We start from the raw sequence: 23760 nt of genomic DNA, 5'->3' as shown, positions 1-23760 counted from the left end.
AGTCCAGACTGAAGATGCTGGAGATTATTACTGTCAGAGTTATCATTATATCAGCAGCACCCACATGTTCACACAGTGATACAGAGTCATACAAAAACCTCCCTCACTCAGTCAGGCTGCACAGAGACTGCACTGCTGCAGTGGGATCTACTGCAGGTGCTGAGTTGGAGGATGTGAAACAGCACAATCACACTCTGTGGAGGAGAGAAAACACACCACACTGACTCACTACTGATTATAATCCATATTATTCAGAATGGCATTCTTAACTCAGAGTATCATGTGGGTCTACAGTGTACACTTTACCAACTTTATATCCTCCATAATCACAGAAAGCTGCAGTCAGTGAGATGATAAGTAGTGAAACATACACAGAGAAAGACGCCCAGTCTTTTAGAGAAACAGACATATGCTAGTGGTCTGTTCCCTCAGCTTACTAACGTTACTAGCCGAGCCGTTTCAGCTCATATGGTTCAGCTGGTAAACAGTCAGTCTGTGAAGATGTAGTAAACTGATAGCAAGTGTGAAAAGTGGAGCTGAAAGCTTAATTTCCTTCCGTTTATTCCAGTAGAGATTAATAAGGAACTCTCCATGCCGTCACTCTACGGTACATTGCTATGGTACGTAATGGTAGCCACACTGCACTGGGAGAGAGACGTTACAGAGAGGCTCTCCTTTCTTAGCTAGTGTGCTAGTGTTCATAGCATCACCAAAATTAACAATTTATACATGAAATTTTGATAGATTTTGTTATCTGTAATTTAGTTGATGACATCACCATTTTGGTGATGCTAGCTAACATTACCTAGCTTTATTTAGTGAAGCTTGTCACTCATTTCCTTTTGCTATCTATAACTAAATTAATTTAGTATCTATACATTAAAAACATTTTGAAATGTTAAAAATGATTATCATAAATGTTTTCTTTATTGTACAGTATATGATTATTTTATAGAGCTTAATACACAATATTAAAATGAATACAGTGATGCCTTTAAAGGCAGTATAATATTCTGTGCTAAAATCTGATAGTAATTACAGAGCTGTGATTTTTACTGTAACCATGGTTACAGTTCTGTTATTCTCACTGTAATACAAATAACAGTAAAGTTGGCAGACACAGACAGAAGTACCTTTCGAAGGCTGTAAAGCGGTCAAGAAGTGTCCTTTGTAATTTGTATCTGGTTTGTCAGTGATTGTAACGCCGCATGGAGCTTCTCTTTTGCTGCTACAGTCAGACTGCTTGGTCGTCTTTATGATGTTATTTTAATAACTTTGATTATGATTTTATTTTAAGTAATTTACCATTATAACAAAACTTTGATCCATTAAATTTCAACCATTAAAGCAAATCAACCACCTGGGATGCTACAGCAACCACATAGCAACTGCTAAACAGTGCCATAGCAAACCCATAGCAACACCATAGCAACCATTGAGCAAAATCAGTTACACCCTTCTGATCTTGTAGCTACATGGATGTGGATTATCCACTGGGGTTTGTGCAAACATTTTCCTTCAGGACGTTTTTACAGTATTAAAGTGTAAATGATGATGTTAATGAAGAGAGTGTGTGTTTTCATGTGCAGTAGTTAGTCTACAGGGACTGGATCAGTCAGTGTAAATGATGCTGATAGTGAAAATGATTTCTGGTGTTTGGAACAGAAAGTGTCAAACAGAAATGAGAGCACTGTTTCAGATTCTGAAAGAAAAGCTTTTATTTGAATGAAAATTTGACATTTCCTCATTAAAAGACATTTAAAAGACAATTAAGAGAAAGAAGCTGATCTTCTGATGCAGAGTGAGGCGGAGGTGTGTGGGAGAGCTCACAGGCCAGAGCAGTGGTCTGCGCTCACTGTTTTGCTGACCGGAGTCTGGGAGTCCTTGGTGGCCTCACAGGTCACTGTGTTCTTCAGCCACTGCTGCTGGTCCAGGGTCAGGGTGCTGCTCCAGCTGTAGAGGCCGTCGTCCTTTAGAAGAGCGGAGCTGTGACTGACCCCCGAGCTCCAGCTGCTACTGCCCACCTTCCAGCTCAGCTTCCAGTCTGAGGGGAAGCCCCTGCTGCCCACACACAGCAGTGTGGCCTTCCCTTGCTCCAGCTCTACACTAGACGGGGGCAGGACTGTCAGAGTGGGCACTGTGTCACCTAGGAGACACACAGAGACAATGATCCAGTGATGCTCATAATTACCTACTAATCAATGTTTCCTACACTGGAAAAGCAGCAGCTGGAGAACAGAAACTGTGATTCTGGTTATATGGTACAGAATTCGGTACTCAAATCAGGCACTAGTGCATTATGGGTATTAGTCTCTGCTGGGGTGCACTGCTTGAACGCTGCCTATTTCAGTGTGTTGTACGATTACTGGATATGAAGTACTGGAGTGCACTATATAGTGAACAGTGCACAGTTTCAGATATTTCCATACAGACAGCAAAAGCTCTCATTCAGTCAGTACAGAGAAACAGCTGTAGGAGCAATGAGAGGACTGACTTTCAGCTGTGTGTGTGTGTGTGTGTGTGTGTGTATGTGTGTGTGGGTGTGTGTGTGTGTGTGTGTGTTTGTGTGTGTTTGTTTCAGTTAGACCCTTTCACTTCTCTTATCATACAGAGCAGAACTGTGTTTAGTGGTGCATCACAAAAGTTTTGGGTTTAAATAAAAATCTATCCAGATGTTGGATCTGTATCAAATTACATAAATTGTTCTGTAAAATTCTATGATGTTTAAAAGTATTAACATTTATGGTTGAAGAAGAAAGTGCATTTTAGATTCACATGAAAAATGTATTTTCATTGTTCCAATGAATCAAAATCTTCCATAACATTTTTTCTTAAAATTAAAGACAGTAATTTAATTCCAGTTATTGTAAACTATTCATACATTTAAAATAGGAATGTTGGAAGGCCTATTATATCTAGTTAGATTTAAAATAAATTAATGCTAATAATATAATCACATTTGTTTCACAAATCCTGGTTTCTATTGTGGTACAAAATACTCATTTCTAAAAGACATTTCACAAAATTTAATTGATTCCAAAAAAAGAGCAAAAAGAGGACCTTTTTTTTAGTATAAATTGTGCGAAATAAAATGTATTGAAATGTTGAAATTCTAACTTTCTATTAAAATGTATTTTTATTTGTAAATAACACAAATGTACTTTTACTTCATTATGTAAAAGTAAAATATTATTTTGAATTTCTGATCTTTAAGGTTTAATAATTAGATTTTTGACAGGTCAAAACTAAAGTTCACTACACAACTGAATTAAAACTGACAAAAATCTTTCCTCCATTAATTTGAACCTGTAAAAAACATCAGTTCTTACTAGTGAGAACTGAAATTTTACACAGAAAATATTATTCCTGAGTTTCACTACTAGAAGTACTAGCATGTTTATTTCAGGTCAAGATGAAAAAACTGAAGCAGCTTGCCATTGGTACACAGGAAACTTAAACACCAGTTTTAAGCAAATTTCACAGTGTTGAATTAAAACCTGCTGTGTAGAATTAAAGCTTCACATGAACATTTAAACAGTTTTACAAGAGGAATTTCATATTAATGTAGAGCTGAATTAGCTCTTAGCAATGAAGTTACCGTCCTTCATTTATCACTGTAGACATTAAATAAACACTACAGATAAACAGACACATTTGAATAGGAATACTAATATTCATTAATTATTCTGTTGCTATTTTAGACATAACAGTAATTAGTGACTTACGTCCAACTGCCAGTTTGGTCCCCCCTCCGAAAGTCCTCCACAGTGATACAAACTCATTCAGTGGCTGTACAAAAACCTGCTGCTCCAAACACACTGCTCTCTAAACACACTACAATATGTACACTGCAGTTAGGGGGGTGTAATAAGGTGTTCTTATGTCTAGTAATAAATATATAAACATGCTGACTGTTTTAAAGGTCTTTTTAAAACTCATTTGACCTTTTAAGCTTCAAGAATTTCTTAACTGAGGACATGCACAGCAGTTTTCTCATCATACTCATCATACTGTAACTCATAGGTTATGGGATGTAGAAGCAAAAAATATAGGTATTGTTGGTAAAGTCCAACAGAAACTATAACTTTAACAATATAAAAAAATATGAATGGTATACTTTATAACTAATTAAGTCTCAATAACTCAAAAAAGAAAGTTTCTGTAAGTTGCAGTTACCTTTTACAGCATCCTAAAATGCATTTCCATAAATATATTGTTCATATTTGTCCATTATTCTCTTCACCAGTATCCAAGCTGTGTTGTCAGCTGCAGGGTTAAACTCATTAAGCCTTTGTAGACAGCAAGTCTCTCTACAGGAAAACAGAGTTACATATGAGAAGCATGAAATCACCCCCTGCTGGCAGTTCAGTAAAATGTTACAACTGTTTTTTTACAGTAAAATATGGCACAGCACAAAACATTGATTAGTGTTTTAATGCAGAGAAATCTGATGATTTTAAAGAGGCATCAGTTCATCTGTAATTATATTTAATTGATCTAGTTATGTCAAATCTAGATTGATTAAAAATTAAAATAATAAACTATTAATTACAATTATATATTTTAAGTAATCCAAACCAAACATTGTTAATTAAATATAACACAATTGTATTTAATATAACACAAACTCAACAAAAAGGTTTTTTCTTTTGCTTTACATAATTGTTTGATTAATGACAATAAAAAAAAAAACATTATCCTAAATGAACTTTTGTGAATGTAACATTACTGGTGGGCCTCCTGTACTTAACTGTATTTAATTAGTCCAAGTAAACTTCATATTTCCAGCTTAAAGACTAAACATTACCTGCCAATAAACTGACAGTATAACCCTGTGGTGACCACTGCAGTAATCAGCCAGCCCAGAGTCACACTCAGCAACACAGAACATGGTATCTTGCTCTTACAGCCTACATCACTGAGGCCAGACAGTCAACCATTGTATTATATAAAAGAATAAATACACTCAGACATGAAGGTAGCCTGGGAGAAACAATTACACACTGATAGAAAGTGAGCGGGTGGACATGCCTAATACGTGTCATGGCGTGTGCAGCCAGTCAATGAAGTGGGTGAACACTCAGAGACTGAAGTAAGCAAGGCTTTATTAAAACACAACAGTGAATCAAATGAATGTAGAGTGAAATCAATGAGCAGCAAACTAATGGGCAAAACTGGAACACAAACAGAACGTGACAAACAAAGTGATGAACACAACAAACCTGGGACTGGGTTAGCCAGAGAACCAGCTGCCTGAACTAGATAACCAGTCAAGCCCAACCTGAGTACGTTGTGAAACTGCCTCGTGAGCTTGAGCCACCATGAAGCATGAACTGGACGCAATGTAACACGCTTGCCTCTAGAACCAGACTTGGAAATAACTTGAACAGGATCAGATGCTAGCTAACAGGAACACGCCACGGACACGTGGAGTTTCAATTCATGGCAGTGACTCTTTGTAGGGAGGCTCCTTAAATGCTCCCAGTCCCAGGTGCAACACATGAACAAGAAATGAACACAAATGAGGCAAAAATGAGGCAGAAGTCCTTATATGGACCTGTGGGTGGCGACCTGGGATTGCAACCTGGGAAAAGTGTGATAACAAGGGCCTGACAATATATATGGTAATATAAATTCACCTACTCAAAATATTCATAAAGTTTATTTTACACAAATCAATTAAGGGCGTTTATCTAATTTCCATTTTGAGGTTGTTCATCTTAATCAGCCTTTGTGATCCCAAATTTCTGTCTTTAAGTTATGTTTACTTAAGTTTTTTATTAAACAGTCCAGTAAGATTTTTATAGAGAAGTATTGCAAAAAGTTCATTTGTTGACACTTTATTAGGAACATGTTAATTTTAAGATTAAATAAACACTCATCAGAGTCTCAGTAAGATCTAAACAACATGTCAGTAATGTAGCAGCACCTGAACATTCAGAAGATCATTAAGAGAGTTTTGCTGAAGACTTCTACTGAATTCAGCTCTTCACTTTATTTGGAGAGTTCCAGTTCAGATCTGTAGATGTTAACCTGAGAAATCACTGATCATCAACAGGATTAGGGTTAGGATTAGGTTTTGGGTTGAAGTTGAGGTAAGGATTAGAAAAAAGTTTTGGATAAGGCTGGGTTAGGTTTTGCTTGATGGATGTAACGCATTGCATCTACTTGATGTGACATATTAACAGTAAATCTACTTAATATCATTAAAGCATCAACAGAACATTTTCAAGATCTTTACCTCAGTGCATTCAGATGTGTCTCTGCTGCTGCTGCACTGATATATTGTTTGCTAAAATTCTGTTAAGACTTTATTAATACAAAGGACCACTCAAAGTGTTTCTGCTCATTGGCTTTATATTGGCTCATATTAACTTTACTTAAAATCCTTATGAGTGTATCATTCAAAGCATATTTTAAAAAAACAGCAAGTGTTAAGTCATTTTAATAAAATAAATCTAATTATAGGCAACTTATTTTATTAAAATAACTCACAAGTACAACTTTCACACAAAAATGACAAATATACTTTAGATATCTTATAAATAAACAATATTTAAATGTTCAGTTTTAATAGTCTTCTCCAGATTGAGATCAAACTTGAATTTCTGATGATTGATGAAGCCTTTGTTAATAATCATATTTCTAAACGTAGGCTGGGAAGCTCAACTGGTTCAAATAACAAGCATTGCAATTTACATAGACAGAAGACACGTTGCACTGAGTGCTCCATGCTTCAGTGCTCTGAGAGTGTTTATAGTCCTGTGAGTTTAACACTTCATGATTGAGAGCTGCTACAGCAACTTCTTCACCCAAAGCAGCCATGACTTTCATCCCCATCTTCATCTGGACTCTGATCTTCTGCACTAGAGGTGAGAACTGATTCAGATTGAACTCTCAGAGCAAACTATCCTACAAACCTGTGAGTTTAAACAATCTTCATAGAAAGTTTAATAAAATTCATAAGAGTCTAAAATCTGAAAATACTTCTACTTTATTTCTGTTTCTCCAGAGTCTATAGGTCAGGTGACTGTGACTCAGACTCCTGCAGTGAAATCTGCTCTTCCAGGAGACACCGTCACCATCAGCTGTAGAACCAGTCCTGCAGTATTTTACCTCAGCTTATTCGGCCACTACTTACACTGGTATCAGCAGAAACCTGGAGAAGCTCCTAAACTCCTGATCAAACTCGCGAATCAGCTTCAGTCTGGATTTCCAGCTCGATTCAGAGGCAGTGGATCTGGATCTGACTTCACTCTGACCATCAGTGGAGTCCAGCCTGAAGATGCTGGAGATTATTACTGTCAGAGTGCTCATAGTGGTGGTGTGTTCACACAGTGATACAGAGTCATACAAAAACCTCCCTCACTCAGTCAGGCTGCACAGAGACTGCACTGCTGCAGTGGGATGTACTGCAGGTGCTGAGTTGGAGGATGTGAAACAGGACAATCACACTCTGTGGAGGAGAGAAAAACACTACACTAACTTCATACATTTCTTTTTTACATCTCCTTTATTTTTACTGGATCAAGTCTATCTGTTTTTGCTCTGTCTATTTAGTTCCAGTTTCTACAATCTTCCCCTGATCTTCCTCCAGTTGAACCTTCAGTCTTCTCCTGATCTGAAGCTCCTGCTGCTGCTGCTTCAGATTCTGTGTCTCTGCTGCAGTAATAAGGGGAAAGTAGTCTTCATTAAGACATTTCTCCAGAACTCCAGAAGTCTAGTTCATTCACTCATAGATGCATGATTAGACATTTAGTGGACATTTTTTATTTAATGGATATAGAGAAGGTGAGCACTGGACAAGGAGCAATTTCATTAGGCTTTCAGAGAGATATGATGGTTCTTTACCAGTAAGAGGTGTCAAAACAGCGATAAACATTAATAGTAATCTCTTAAGGAAACAGGCAGAGCAGTGGTGCTAAAATATCTTTAACTGGATATTGAATTCTGGTAAGTGTTCTCATAGCTGGAGCTGCATTTTCTACAAGCTGGAGGTCTTTGTCTGTAATTGTTGTAGGAAGTGCTGTGAGTAAAAAACATTACAACAGTCCTATATACACCATGTATTCACCAAGAACTGCCTTCCACAGTTAAAGACACTGAATCAGAATGAAATACATCTGATCAACATCATAAGCAGGAGAAGTCGGAGCAAAACCAGGGCGAAACCAAACCATAGGCCAATTAGGAAGGGTCCAATGTGACATAACTACAGAGGCACTAGTTTCATTAAAATTCATTGGAACATAGAGCTTGTTCACACGAGTCTACACCACATTTTCCCACAATTACTGTTTTATTTCTAAAATCATATTTATTATCACTAAATACATATGTCCAGAAATTTGTGGACGCCTCTTTTAAGCTACTTTAAATTGCAGACATTGGTGACACAGATGTACAAATGCCTGCCCATAGATTGCCTAGTCCCTGAGAGAAGTATCGCCATTTGAATAGGACTCAGGGGAGCAGATAAACATGAACCTACTGGCACAATGACTAATGCCAAACATGGGCTAAGAGGGGTATAAAGCCCCCCATAATTGAGCTGTGGAGCAGTGGAACTGTGCTCTCTGGAGTGATGACACTAGTATCTGTAGGCTAATCATGATATTATATAAGTTCAGGTGATGTTGGTCAAGTGTTTAACAGTAGAAAAGGAGAGGAAAAGCTCAGAGGTCAGATTTATTTGGTTCTTACAGTTCCTGCACAGGAGTTATTCAATCTTTGTCCTGGTCACTGGATGACAAGTGCCCTCCATGATGTGTTCATGCTCAAACACAACAGACTCATAATTACCAGGTTAATGTGTGCACCCATGTGTGCTTGATCACACACATCATTAAACCATTCAGAACTTGAACAGTAGAACTAGTTCAATAATCCACAACCCAACACTGGAAACAGATGATCTGAAGAAGATCTCCAGCTTCAGTCAGTAAACTCAGAAATGACCTGATAGTTTCACAGTAAACTCAGCTGTACGTTCAGTTGCTGCTCCTCATCATAAATAGACTTCATCCTCAATGTCTTTGGAAAAATAGAAAGAGCACAAGAGCAGCAGCTCTGTTTCTGTAGCTCTGGACCTTCAGGACCCCAGACACAGTGGAACCCAGGTGAGCATCACCACTCCTAAATCTTTCTTAAAAGCACTGATCTCCAAACTCAGCTCAGAGACGATCAGGAAGATCCAGCTGTGCTGAGGGAGGAACTGCAGCTCCTTTTCAGAAATCTTAGAGCAGAAGCCCAGACTCTCTCTTTGACCACAAGTGTCCAGTGTGTGCTGTCCAGCACTGAACACCTTTACAGAAAGCTGAAATAGAAACACTACAATCCAAACTCCAAATCATTGAATCAGAAATTATGTTCTATCTCATCTCCAACCCCTCCCTCACTGCATGTATATTTACTGTTTTAATATTCAGTGAACTATGAAGATGAAACCTGCAGCAGATGATCTACAGAAGTGAAAGTTCTGGTGAAGTTCTGTTGAGAAGATATTTGCATAGACAGAAGACATGTTGCACTGAGCGCTCCATGCTTCAGTGCTCTGAGAGTGTTTATAGTCCTGTGAGTTTAACACTTCATGACTGAGAGCTGCTAAAGCAACATCTTCACCCACAGCAGCCATGACTTTCATCCCCATCTTCATCTGGACTCTGATCTTCTGCACTAGAGGTGAGGCACTGACTACTTTCACAGCTAGCATGTAATGAACATCTTCAGTTAAAATGTTATTTAACAAAGTTCACATAAAGTTCATAAAAGTAAAAAATGTAAAAATATTTCGACTTTATTTCTGTTTCTCCAGAGTCCAAAGGTCAGGTGACTGTGACTCAGACTCCTGAAGTAAAATCTGCTCTTCCAGGAGACACCATCACCATCAGCTGTAGAACCAGTCCTGCAGTTTATAGCAACTCAAACGGCCACTACTTACACTGGTATCAGCAGAAACCTGGAGAAGCTCCTAAACTCCTGATATTACTTGCGAATCAGCTTCAGTCTGGATTTCCAGCTCGATTCAGAGGCAGTGGATCTGGATCTGACTTCACTCTGACCATCAGTGGAGTCCAGACTGAAGATGCTGGAGATTACTACTGTCAGAGTTATCATAGTGGTTATGTGTTCACACAGTGATACAGAGTCGTACAAAAACCTCCCTCACTCAGTCAGGCTGCACAGAGACTGCACTGCTGCAGTGGGATCTACTGCAGGTCCTGAGTTGGAGGATGTGAAACAGCACAATCACACTCTGTGGAGGAGAGAAAACACACCACACTGACTCACTACTGATTATAATCCATATTATTCAGAATGGCATTCTTAACTCAGAGTATCATGTGGGTCTACAGTGTAGACTGTACCAACTTCTGCAGTTTTCACAGCAGTACCACTGAATAATGATCAAATTCTTACTGTAGAACCTGAACACAGCATCTTACTGTAGATCTGTAAAGCTTCATGGTCAAAATTCAGTAGAGGGTGAATTCTACAGTAAATATATTTTATCCTATGAATTACAAAACATACTTTTAACCTGGATTCATTTTCATTAGTTTCAGCAATAATCCATCTTAACCCAGAAATACATTCTCCATTATTTCCAACCCAGATATTAGTTTTTATCATCTCACAGACAGAAGGACGTCTTTATATCCTCCATAATCACAGAAAGCTGCAGTCAGTGAGATGATAAGTAGTGAAACATACACAGAGAAAGACGCCCAGTCTTTTAGATAAACAGACATATGCTAGTGGTCTGTTTCCTCAGCTTACTAACGTTACTAGCCGAGCCGTTTCAGCTCATATGGTTCAGCTGGTAAACAGTCAGTCTGTGAAGATGTAATAAACTGATAGCAAGTGTGAAAAGTGGAGCTGAAAGCTTAATTTCCTTCCGTTTATTCGAGTAGAGATTAATAAGGAACTCTCCATGCCGTCACTCTACGGTACATTGCTATGGTACGTAATGGTAGCCACACTGCACTGGGAGAGAGACGTTACAGAGAGGCTCTCCTTTCTTAGCTAGTGTGCTAGTGTTCATAGCATCACAAAAATTAACAATTTGTACATGAAATTTTGATAGATTTTGTTTTCTGGAATTTAGTTGATGATGTTGCCATTTTGGTGATGCTAGCTAACATTAGCTAACTTTATTTAGTGAAGATTATCACTCATTTCCTTTTGCTATCTGTAACAAAATTAATTTACTTAATTTGATTAAGTTTTCTTTATTGTACAGTATATGATTATTTTATAGAGCTTAATACACAATATTAAATGAATACAGTGGTGTTTTTAAAGGCAGTATAATAATCTGTCCTAAAATGTGATAGTAATTACAGAGCTGTGATTATTACTGTAACCATGGTTACAGTTCTGTAATTCTCACTGTAATACAAATGACAGTAAAGTTGGCTGAAACAGACAGAAGTACCTTTCGAAGGCTGTAGAGCGGTCAAGAAGTGTCCTTTGTAATTTGTATCTGGTTTGTCAGTGATTGTAATGCTGCATGGAGCTTCTCTTTTGCTTCTACAGTCAGACTGTTTGGTTGTCTTTATGATGTTATTTTAATTACTTTGATTATGATTTTATTTTAAGTAATTAATCATTATAACAAAACTTGGATCCATTAAATTTCAACCATTAAAGCAAATCAACCACCTGGGATGCTACAGCAACCACATATCAACTGCTAAACAGTGCCATAGCAAACCCATAGCAACACCATAGCAACCATTGAGCAAAATCAGCTACACCCTTCTGATCTTGTAGCTACATGGATGTGGATTATCCACTGGGGTTTGTGCAACCATTTTCCTTCAGGACGTTTTTACAGTATTAAAGTATAAATGATGATGTTAATGAAGAGAGTGTGTGTTTTCATGTGCAGTAGTTAGTCTACAGGGACTGGATCAGTCAGTGTAAATGATGCTGATAGTGAAAATGATTTCTGGTGTTTGGAACAGAAAGTGTCAAACAGAAATGAGAGCACTGTTTCAGATTCTGAAAGAAAAGCTTTTATTTGAATGAAAATTTGACATTTCCTCATTAAAAGACATTTAAAAGACAATTAAGAGAAAGAAGCTGATCTTCTGATGCAGAGTGAGGCGGAGGTGTGTGAGAGAGCTCACAGGCCAGAGCAGTGGTCTGCGCTCACTGTTTTGCTGACTGGAGTCTGGGAGTCCTTGGTGGCCTCACAGGTCACTGTGTTCTTCAGCCACTGCTGCTGGTCGAGGGTCAGGGTGCTGCTCCAGCTGTAGAGGCCATCGTCCTTTAGAAGAGCGGGGCTGTGACTGACCCCCGAGTTCCAGCTGCTACTGCCCACCTTCCAGCTCAGCTTCCAGTCTGAGGGGAAGCCCCTGCTGCCCACACACAGCAGTGTGGCCTTCCCTTGCTCCAGCTCTACACTGGACGGGGGCAGGACTGTCAGGGTGGGCACTGTGTCACCTAGGAGACACACAGAGATAATGATCCAGTGATGTTCATAATTACCTACTAATCAATGTTTCCTACACTGGAAAAGCAGCAGCTGGAGAACAGAAACTGTGATTCTGGTTATATGGTACAGAATTTGGTACTCAAATCAGGCACTAGTGCATTATGGGTATTAGTCTCTGCTGGGGTGCACTGCTTGAACGCTGCCTATTTTAGTGTGTTGTACGATTACTGGATATGACGTACTGGAGTGCACTATATAGTGAACAGTGCACAGTTTCAGATATTTCCATACAGACAGCTAAAGCTCTCATTCAGTCAGTACAGAGAAACAGCTGTAGGAGCAATAAGAGGACAGACTTTCAGCTGTGTGTGTGTGTGTGTGTGTGTTTGTGTGCGTTTGTTTCAGTTAGACCCTTTCACTTCTCTTATCATACAGAGCAGAACTGTGTTTAGTGGTGCATCACAAAAGTTTTGGGTTTAAATAAAAATCTATCCAGATGTTAGATCTGTATCAAATTACATAAATTGTTCTGTAAAATTCTATGATGTTTAAAAGTATTAACATTTATGGTTGAAGAAGAAAGTGCATTTTAGATTCACATGAAAAATGTATTTTCATTGTTCTAATGAATCAAAATCTTCCATAACTTTTTTTCTTAAAATTAAAGACAGTAATTTAATTCCAGTTATTGTAAACTATTCATACATTTAAAATAGGAATGTTGGAAGGCCTATTATATCTAGTTAGATTTAAAATAAATTAGCCATTAATGCTAATAATATAATCACATTTGGTTTCACAAATCCTGGTTTCTATTGTGGTACAAAATACTCATTTCTAAAAGACATTTCACAAAATTTAATTGATTCCAAAAAAAGAGCAAAAAGAGGACCTTTTTTTAGTATAAATTGTGCGAAATAAAATGTATTGAAATGTTGAAATTCTAACTTTCTATTAAAATGTATTTTTATTTGTAAATACCACAAATATACTTTTACTTCATTATGTAAAAGTAAAATATTATTTTGAATTTCTGATCTTTAATGTTTAATAATTAGATTTTTGACAGGTGAAAACTAAAGTTCACTTCACAACTGAATTAAAACTGACAAAAATCTTTCCTCAATTAATTTGAACCTGTAAAAAACATCAGTTCTTACTAGTGAGAACTGAAATTTTACACAGAAAATATTATTCCTGAGTTTCACTACTAGAAGTACTAGCAAGTTTATTTCAGGTCAAGATAAAAAAACTGAAGCAGCTTGCCATTGGTACACAGGAAACTTAAACACCAGTCTTAAGGAAATTTCACAGTGTTGAATTAAAACCTGCTGTGTAGAATTAAAGCTTCACATGAACATTTAAACAGTTTTACAAGAGGAATTTCATATTAATATAGAGCTGAATTAGCTCCTAGCAATGAAGTTACTGTCCTTCATTTATCACTGTAGACGTTAAATAAACACTACAGATAAACAGACACATTTGAACAGAAATACTAATATTCATTAATTATTCTGTTGCTATTTTAGACATGTAGTAATTAGTGACTTACGTCCAACTGCCAGTTTGGTCCCCCCTCCGAAAGTCCACCACAGTGATACAAACTCATTCAGTGGCTGTACAAAAACCTGCTGCTCCAAACACACTGCTCTCTAAACACACTACAATATGTATACTGCAGTTAGGGGGGTGTAATAAGGTGTTCTTATGTCTAGTAATAAATATATAAACATGCTGACTGTTTTAAAGATCTTTTTAAAACTCATTTGACCTTTTAAGCTTCAAGAATTTCTTAACTGAGTACATTCACATCAGTTTTCTCATCATTCTCATCATACTGTAACTCATAGTTTATGGGATGTAGAAGCAAGAAATTGTTAAAGTTACTGTTGGTAAAGTCCAACAGAAACTATAAATTAAACAATGTAAAAAAATATGAATGGTATACTTTATAACTAATTAAGTCTCAATAACTCTTCTACTGAAAAAAGCAAGTTTCTGTAAGTTGCAGTTACCTTTTACAGCATCCTAAAATGCATTTTCCATAAATATATTGTTCATATTTGTCCATTATTCTCTTCACCAGTATCCAAGCTGTGTTCTCAGCTGCAGGGTTAAACTCATTAAGCCTTTGTAGACAGCAAGTCTCTCAACAGGAAAAACAAGAGTTACATATGAGAAGCATGAAATCACCCTCTGCTGGCAGTTCAGTAAAATGTTACAACTGTTTTTTTACAGTAAAATATGGCACAGCACAAAACATTGATTAGTGTTTTAATGCAGAGCAATCTGATGATTTTAAAGAGGCATCAGTTCATCTGTAAGGCACTGTACACTCTTAAAAATGAAATGCTATATTTAAATAATCTAGTTAAGTCAACCAGTCACACAAATCTAGTTTGATTAAATTGGATAAACAATTAAAATAATAAACAATTAATTACACTTATATATTTTAAGTAATCCAATCCAAATATTGTTAATTAAATCCAACACAGGGTTACGTTCAGTTTACTGATTAAACTCAACAAAAATGTTTTTTCTTTAGCTTTACATAATTGTTTTGATTAATGACAATAAAAAAAAACATTATCCTAAATGAACTTATGTGAATGTAACATTACTGGTGGGCCTCCTGTACTTAACTGTATTTAATTAGTCCAAGTAAACTTCATATTTCCAGCTTAAAGACTAAACATTACCTGCCAATAAACTGACAGTATAACCCTTTGGTAATGCAAGAGTGACCACTGCAGTAATCAGCCAGCCCAGAGTCACACTCAGCAACACAGAACATGGTATCTTGCTCTTACAGCCTACATCACTGAGGCCAGACAGTCAACCCTTGTATTATATAAAAGAATAAATACACTCAGACGTGAAGGTAGCCTCAATGAAGGGGGTGAACACTCACAGAGATGGAACTAAGCTTTATTAAAACACAACAGTGAATCAAATGAATGTAGAGTGAAATCAATGAGCAGCAAACTAATGGGCAAAACTGGAACACAAACATTAAGGTGACAAACAAAGTGGTGAACACAACAAACGTGGGACTGGGTTAACCAGAGAAACAGCTGCCTGAACTAGATAACCAGTCAAGCCCAACCTGAGTATGTCGTGAAACTGCAACTGGGCGCAATGTAACACGCTTGCCTCTAGAACCAGACTTGGAAATAACTTGAACAGGAACAGATACTAGCTAACAGGAACACGCCATGGACACGTGGAGTTTCAATTCATGGCAGTTACTCTTTGTAGGGAGGCTCCTTAAATACTCACAGTCCCAGGAGCAACACATGAACAGGAAATGAACACAAATGAATCAGAAATGAGGCAGAAGTCCTTATATGGACCTGTGGGTGGCAACCTGGGATTGCAACCGGGGAAAGTGCGATAACAAGGGCCTGACAATATATATGGTAAAATAAATTCACCTACTCAAAATATTCATAAAGTTTATTTTACACAAATCAATTAAGGGCGTTTATCTAATTTCCATTTTGAGGTTGTTCATCTTAATCAGCCTTTGTGATCCCAAATTTCTGTCTTTAAGTTATGTTAACTTAAGTTTTTTATTAAACAGTCTAGTAAGATTTTATAGAGAAGTATTGCAAAAAGTTCACTTATTGACACTTTATTAGGATTACATATTCCTTTTTAGATTAAATAAACACTCATCAGAGTCTCAGTAAGATCTAAACAACATGTCAGTGATGTAGCAGCACCTGAACATTGAGAAGATCATCAAGAGAGTTTTACTGAAGACTTCTACTGAATTCAGCTCTTCACTTTATTTGGAGAGTTCCAGTTCATATCTGTAGATGTTAACCTGAGAAATCACTGATCATCAACAGGATTAGGGTTAGGATTAGGTTTTGGGTTGAAGTTGAGGTAAGGATTAGAACCAAGTTTGGGCTAGGTTTTGTTTGATGGATGTAACGTATTGCATCTACTTGATGTGACATATTAATAGTAAATCTACTTAATATCATTAAAGCATCAACAGAACATTTTCAAGATCTTTACCTCAGTGCATTCAGATGTGTCTCTGCTGCTGCTGCACTGATATATTGTTTGCTGAAATTCTGTTAAGACTTTATTAATACAAAGGACCACTTAAAGTGTTTCTGCTCATTGGCTTTATATTGGCTCATATTAACTTTACTAAAAACCCTTATGAGTTTATCACTCAAAGCATATTTTAATAAAACAGCTACTACAGTTTAAAATTATACAGAATTATTACAAATACCACACTCACACTGCTTTTCAATAAAATACAAAGATGTTACTCAAGAGAAAATATCATGAATTATGGAAGACATGGATATCCTGACTGGAGAGAGAAACAAAGCTTGTGTTTTTAAATTTACTTTACAATGTTTCAATGACCAAACACAAATTCAATAAGTAAACTTGACAACTCAACTGTATTTTGTTGAAATAAGCAAACTGACTCAAGTTTCAGTAATACAAATGTGTTAAGTCATTTTAATAAAACAAACCTGAGTATAGGCAACTTATATTATTAAAATAACTCACAAGTACAACTTTCACACAAAAATGACAAATATACTTTAAATGTCTTATAAATGAACAATATTTAAATGTTTAGTTTTAATAGTCTTCTCCAGATTGAGATCACACTTAAATTTCTGATGATTGATGAAGCCTTTTTTACTAATCATATTTCTAAACGTAGGCTGGGAAGCTCAACTGGTTTAAATAACAAGCATTGCAATTTACATAGACAAAAGACACGTTGCACTGAGCGCTCCATGCTTCAGTGCTCTGGGAGTGTTTATAGTCCTGTGAGTTTAACTCTTCATAACTGAGAGCTGCTAAAGCAACTTCTTCACCCACAGCAGCCATGACTTTCATCCCCATCTTCATCTGGACTCTGATCTTCTGCACTAGAGGTGAGACACTGATTCAGACTGAACTTTCATAGCTAGCATGTAATGAACATATTCAGTTAAAATGTTATTAAACAAAGTTCACATAAAGTCCATAAGAGTCAAAAATGTGAAAATATTTCTACTTTACTTCTGTTTCTCCAGAGTCCAAAGGTCAGGTGACTGTGACTCAGACTCCTGAAGTAAAATCTGCTCTTCCAGGAGACACCGTCACCATCAGCTGTAGAACCAGTCCTGAGGTGTATCAAGGCTGGGGTTTTCAGCCTCTTTCCTGGTATCTACAGAAACCTGGAGAAGCTCCTAAACTCCTGATAAAAAAAGCAAGCGAGTTAGAGTCTGGTACACCAGCTCGATTCAGAGGCAGTGGATCTAGATCTGACTTCACTCTGACCATCAGTGGAGTTCAGACTGAAGATGCTGGAGATTATTACTGTCAAAGTTTCCATTATATCAACAGCATCAACCTGTTCACACAGTGATACAGAGTCGTACAAAAACCTCCCTCCCTCAGTCAGGCTACACAGAGACTGCACTGCTGCAGTGGGATCTACTACAGGTGCTGAGTTGGAGGATGTGAAACAGCACAATCACACTCTGTGGAGGAGAGAAAACACACCACACTGACTCACTACTGATTATAATCCATATTATTCAGAATGGCATTCTTAACTCAGAGTATCATGTGGGTCTACAGTGTAGACTGTACCAACTTCTGCAGTTTTCACAGCAGTACCACTGAATAATGATCAAATTCTTACTGTAGAACCTGAACACAGCATCTTACTGTAGATCTGTAAAGCTTCATGGTCAAAATTCAGTAGAAGGTGAATTCTACAGTAAATATGTTTTATCCTATGAATTACAAAACATTCGTTTAACCTGGATTCCTTTTTAAATGTTTCAGCAATAAGCCATCTTAACCCAGAAATACATTCTCCATTATTTCCAAACCAGATATTAGTCTTTATCATCTCACAGACAGAAGGACGTCTTTCTATCCTCCATAATCACAGAAAGCTGCAGTCAGTGAGATGATAAGTAGTGAAACATACACAGAGAAAGACGCCCAGTCTTTTAGATAAACAGACATATGCTAGTGGTCTGTTTCCTCAGCTTACTAACGTTACTAGCCGAGCCGTTTCAGCTCATATGGTTCAGCTGGTAAACAGTCAGTCTGTGAAGATGTAATAAACTGATAGCTTATTATTCCAGTAGAGATTAATAAGGAACTCTCCATGCCGTCACTCTACGGTACATTGCTATGGTACGTAATGGTAGCCACACTGCACTGGGAGAGAGACGTTACAGAGAGGCTCTCCTTTCTTAGCTAGTGTGCTAGTGTTCATAGCATCACCAAAATTAACAATTTATACATGAAATTTTGATAGATTTTGTTTTCTGGAATTTAGTTGATGACATCACCATTTTAGAGATGCTAGCTAACATTAGCTAACTTTATTTAGCAAAGATTATCACTCATTTTCTTTTGCTATCTATAACTAAATTAATTTACTATCTATACATTAAAAATATTTTAAAATGTTAAAAATGATTATCATAAATGTTTTCTTTATTGTACAGTATATGATTATTTTATAGAGCTTAATACACAATATTAAAATGAATACAGTGATGCCTTTAAAGGCAGTCTAATAATCTGTGCTAAAATCTGATAGTAATTACAGAGCTGTGATTATTACTGTAACCATGGTTACAATTCTGTTATTCTCACTGTAATACAAATGACAGTAAAGTTGGCAGACACAGACAGAAGTACCTTTCGAAGGCTGTAGAGCGGTCAAGAAGTGTCCTTTGTAATTTGTATCTGGTTTGTCAGTGATTGTAACGCTGCATGGAGCTTCTCTTTTGCTGCTACAGTCAGACTGTTTGGTCGTCTTTATGATGTTATTTTAATAACTTTGATTATGATTTTATTTTAAGTAATTTACCATTATAACAAAACTTTGATCCATTAAATTTCAACCATTAAAGCAAATCAACCACCTGGGATGCTGCAGCCACCACATAGCAACTGCTAAACGGTGCCATAGCAAACCCATAGCGACACCATAGCAACCATTGAGCAAAATCAGTTACACCCTTCTGACCCTGTAGCTACATGGATGTGGATTATCCACTGGGGTTTGTGAAACCATTTTCCTTCAGGACGTTTTTACAGTATTAAAGTGTAAATGATGATGGTAATGAAGAGAGTGTGTGTTTCCATGTGCAGTAGTTAGTCTACAGGGACTGGATCAGTCAGTGTAAATGATGCTGATAGTGAAAATGATTTCTGGTGTTTGGAACAGAAAGTGTCAAACAGAAATGAGAGCACTGTTTCAGATTCTGAAAGAAAAGCTTTTATTTGAATGAAAATTTGACATTTCCTCATTAAAAAACATTTAAAAGACAATTAAGAGAAAGAAGCTGATCGTCTGATGCAGAGTGAGGCGGAGGTGTGTGAGAGAGCTCACAGGCCAGAGCAGTGGTCTGCGCTCACTGTTTTGCTGACCGGAGTCTGGGAGTCCTTGGTGGCCTCACAGGTCACTGTGTTCTTCAGCCACTGCTGCTGGTCGAGGGTCAGGGTGCTGCTCCAGCTGTAGAGGCCGTCGTTCTTTAGAAGAGCGGGGCTGTGACTGACCCCTGAGCTCCAGCTGCTACTGCCCACCTTCCAGCTCAGCTTCCAGTTTGAGGGGAAGCCCCCGCTCCCCACACACAGCAGTGTGGCCTTCCCTTGCTCCAGCTCTACACTGGACGGGGGCAGGACTGTCAGGGTGGGTACTGTGTCACCTAGGAGACACACACACACACACACACACACACACACACACACACACACACACACACACAATAATCCAGTGATGTTCATAATTACCTACTAATCAATGTTTCCTGCACTGGAAAAGCAGCAGCTGGAGAACAGAAACTGTGATTCTGGTTTTATGATACAGAATTTGGTACTCAAATCCGGCACTAGTGCATCATGGGTATTAGTCTCTGCTGGGGTGCACTGCTTGAATGCTGCCTATTTCAGTGTGTTGTACGATTACTGGATATGAAGTACTGGAGTGCACTATATAGTGAACAGTGTACAGTTTCAGATATTTCCATACAGACAGCAAAAGCTCTCATTCAGTCAGTACAGAGAAACAGCTGTAGGAGCAATGAGAGGACTGACTTTCAGCTGTGTGTGTGTGTGTGTGTGTGTTTGTTTCAGTTAGACCCTTTCATTTCTCTTATCATACAGAGCAGAACTGTGTTCAGTGGTGCATCACAAAAGTTTTGGGTTTAAATAAAATTCTATCCAGATGTTAGATCTGTATCAAACTATATAAATTGTTCTATAAAATGTATGATGTTTAAAAGTATTGACATTTTTATGAAAATCAGAATGTGCATTTTAAATTCATATGAAAAATACAGTAATTTATTTCCAGTTATTGTAAACTATTTATACATTTAAAATAGGAATGTTGGAAGGCCTATTGTATTTAGTTAGTTTAGTTAGAGAAAACAAATTAGCCATTAATGCTAATAATAAAACCAAATATAAAATGATTCTATCATCTATTGGGGCACAAAATACTCGTTTCTAAAAGACATTTCACAAGATTTAATTTATTTCAAAAAAGAGAAAAAGAGAACTTCTTCAGTATAAATTGTGCCAAATAAAATTTATTAACATGTTGAAATTCTAACGTTCTATTAAAATGTATTTTTATTTGTAAATAACAATGTAATTTTACTTTGTTATGTAAAAGTAAAATATTATTTTGAATTTCTGATTTTTAAGGTTTAATAATTAGATATTTGACAGGTGAAAACTAAAGTTCACTTCACAACTGAATTAAAACTGACTAAATCTTTCCTCCATTAATTTGAACCTGTAAAAAACATCAGTTCTTACTAGTGAGAACTGAAATTTTACACAGAAAATATTATTCCTGAGTTTCACTACTAAAAGTACTAGCATGTTTATTTCAGGTCAAGATAAAAAAACTGAAGCAGCTTGCCATTGGTACACAGGAAACTTAAACACCAGTTTTAAGCAAATTTCACAGTGTTGAATTAAAACCTGCTGTGTAGAATTAAAGCTTCACATGAACATTTAAACAGTTTTACAAGAGGAATTTCATATTAATATAAAGCTGAATTAGCTCCTAGCAATGAAGTTACTGACCTTCATTTATCACTGTAGACGTTAAATAAACACTACAGATAAACAGACACATTTGAACAGGAATACTAATATTCATTAATTATTCTGTTGCTATTTTAGACATGTAGTAATTAGTGACTTACGTCCAACTGCCAGTTTGGTGCCCCCTCCGAAAGTCCTCCACAGTGATACAAACTCATTCAGTGGCTGTACAAAAACCTGCTGCTCCAAACACACTGCTCTCTAAACACACTACAATATGTACACTGCAGTTAGGGGGGGTGTAATAAGGTGTTCTTATGTCTAGTAATAAATATATAAACATGCTGACTGTTTTAAAGATCTTTTTAAAACTCATTTGACCTTTTAAGCTTCAAGAATTTCTAAACTGAGGACATGCACAGCAGTTTTCTCATCATTCTCATCATACTGTAACTCATAGGTTATGGGATGTAAAAGCAAAAAATATTTAAAGGTATTGTTGGTAAAGTCCAACAGAAACTATAAGTTAAACAATGTAAAAAATTCTGAATGATATACTTTATATATCCAATTAAGTCTGAGTAAATCTGACAACTTCTACTGAAAAAAGTTTCTGTAAGTTGCAGTTACCTTTTACAGCATCCTAAAATGCATTTTCCATAAACATATTGTTCATATTTGTCCATTATTCTCTTCACCAGTATCCAAGCTGTGTTCTCAGCTGCAGGGTTAAACTCATTAAGCCTTTGTAGACAGCAAGTCTCTCTACAGGAAAACAGAGTCACATATGAGAAGCATGAAATCACCTCCTGCTGGCAGTCCAGTAAAATGTTACAACTGTTTTTTTTACAGTAAAATATGGCACAGCACAAAACATTGATTAGTGTTTTAATGCAGAGAAATCTGATGATTTTAAAGAGGCATCAGTTCGTCTGTGTCACGCCCGCACAGGACTTTATGAGGCGGAACAGTGTTTCAGTTCACTCTAAGAACTCTTTAAGTTCACGTTTACTTTGCAGACTCTTATGTTGAATTCTGAATTCACGGTTTGGTGTTCGTTTGTACTCACGCCTCATTAATGTGTATCACCTGTGGGCTGACATATATATGGAGGGCTGGCGCAAGCAGCCAGTGCCGAGGATTAGTTCTATAACGCTTTAACGCTCTAACGCATTAGTTCTGTAAGGCCTTTCAGCCTAAAGACCTTCACACCATAGCGTCATAACAACCTTATGTTCTGTAGACCTTAATGTTTACTCCGACGGTGTCCAGTGTGGTATCTGCGGCACCGTGGTTTAGCGTGGGTCCATTGGGTATGCTGATAGCCTACTCATCGAGAGGTTCAGGTAGGGCTAGTTCAGAGGACTTAGCCCTGTCTTTGGTATAAAGACAGTCTCTAAGGATCCCCGGTAGTTAGAAGAGTAAACCCTCGCCCCCGTTCAGCTCTGTTGTTCAGGTTCGGTAGCGGTTCCCTCAGCTCTGGAGTCTCGTAAGTTCTGAAGCGCCTGACTAGCGCGGTATTGTGTTAATGTACCTGTTTTCTCCCAGGCACGGCCTGTTGGTTTTGGTTAGCGGTTTCTCTAGCTCAGACCTCTCACTGGCTCGCCAGCCTAGCCCTCGTCTCGGGTCAGCCCCAGGTGTGCTCTCTGATTTGTCCAGTTCTCTTGCCACTGTTATGGTTGTGTTCATTATTATCCCTGGTTAATTCTTGCTGCTTTTGTGTTCTGTTCTGCCCTGTTTATTTCAAAAATCAACTCTCGCGTTGGTCCATCTCCTGCGAATGTTCACCCTTTATATTTATTTCATCTAGTTATGCCAACCAGTCACACAAATCTAGTTTGATTAAATTGGATAAACAATTAAAATAATAAACAATTAATTACACTTATATATTATATTGTTAATGAAATCTTACACAGAGTTACGTTCAGTTAACTGATTAAACTCAACAAAAAAGTTTTTTCTTTTGCTTTACCTAATTGTTTTGGTTAATGACAATGAAAAAAAAAATCATAATACTGACTGAACTTATGTGAATGTAACATTACTGGTGGGCCTCCTGTACTTTAATTAGACCAAGTAAACTTCATATTTCCAGCTTAAAGACTAAACATTACCTGCCAATAAACTGACAGTAAACCATGTGGTAATGCAAGAGTGACCACTGCAGTAATCAGCCAGCCCAGAGTCACACTCTCCACACTACATCACTGAAGCCAGACAGTCAACCATTGTATTATATAAAAGAATAAATA

General features: G+C 37.2%; 1 protein-coding gene and 4 gene segments (V, D, J or C); 2 read left to right on the top strand and 3 right to left on the bottom strand.

Annotated features, from left to right (window-relative positions):
• Positions 1–1693: 1693 nt before the first annotated feature.
• LOC140549518 (Ig kappa-b4 chain C region-like) lies at positions 1694–4891 on the bottom strand. The segment is given in 3 exon segments: positions 1694–2146; positions 3726–3825; positions 4808–4891. Coding segments are annotated over 3 exon segments (504 nt in total).
• Positions 4892–9632: 4741 nt separating this feature from the next.
• LOC140549506 (Ig kappa chain V region K16-167-like) lies at positions 9633–10140 on the top strand. The segment is given in 2 exon segments: positions 9633–9681; positions 9815–10140. Coding segments are annotated over 2 exon segments (375 nt in total).
• Positions 10141–11997: 1857 nt separating this feature from the next.
• LOC140549499 (Ig kappa-b4 chain C region-like) lies at positions 11998–14211 on the bottom strand. The segment is given in 3 exon segments: positions 11998–12450; positions 13998–14097; positions 14185–14211. Coding segments are annotated over 3 exon segments (447 nt in total).
• A 3107-nt stretch (positions 14212–17318) lies between these two features.
• Positions 17319–17843, top strand: LOC140549488 (Ig kappa chain V region K16-167-like). The segment is given in 2 exon segments: positions 17319–17367; positions 17509–17843. Coding segments are annotated over 2 exon segments (384 nt in total).
• Positions 17844–19800: 1957 nt separating this feature from the next.
• Positions 19801–23194, bottom strand: LOC140549486 (immunoglobulin lambda-like polypeptide 5). Its single transcript, XM_072673175.1, has 4 exons — positions 23040–23194; positions 22204–22270; positions 21667–21766; positions 19801–20154 (listed from the first exon to the last, which is right to left on the bottom strand). Exons 1-4 carry the CDS (start codon positions 23192–23194, stop codon positions 19835–19837), a joined length of 642 nt encoding a protein of 213 aa, XP_072529276.1. The 3' UTR covers positions 19801–19834.
• Positions 23195–23760: the final 566 nt, after the last annotated feature.

Source organism: Salminus brasiliensis, chromosome 2 (genome assembly GCF_030463535.1).
Source record: "Salminus brasiliensis chromosome 2, fSalBra1.hap2, whole genome shotgun sequence".
Lineage (NCBI taxonomy): Eukaryota > Metazoa > Chordata > Actinopteri > Characiformes > Bryconidae > Salminus > Salminus brasiliensis.
This window is presented reverse-complemented; position numbering and strand designations above follow the sequence as displayed.

What these genes read in the sequence shown, in the direction of transcription:
- LOC140549486 (XM_072673175.1), bottom strand. Translation starts at nt 23,194, where the DNA reads ATGAACACAACCATAACAGTGGCAAGAGAACTGGACAAATCAGAGAGC. An exon ending in CCGTGCCTGGGAGAAAACAG is followed by an intron (nt 22,271 to 23,039) that starts GTACATTAACAC and finishes GTTTTCCTGTAG; the next exon opens with AGAGACTTGCTGTCTACAAA. An exon ending in AGAACACAGCTTGGATACTG is followed by an intron (nt 21,767 to 22,203) that starts GTGAAGAGAATA and finishes TAGTGTGTTTAG; the next exon opens with AGAGCAGTGTGTTTGGAGCA.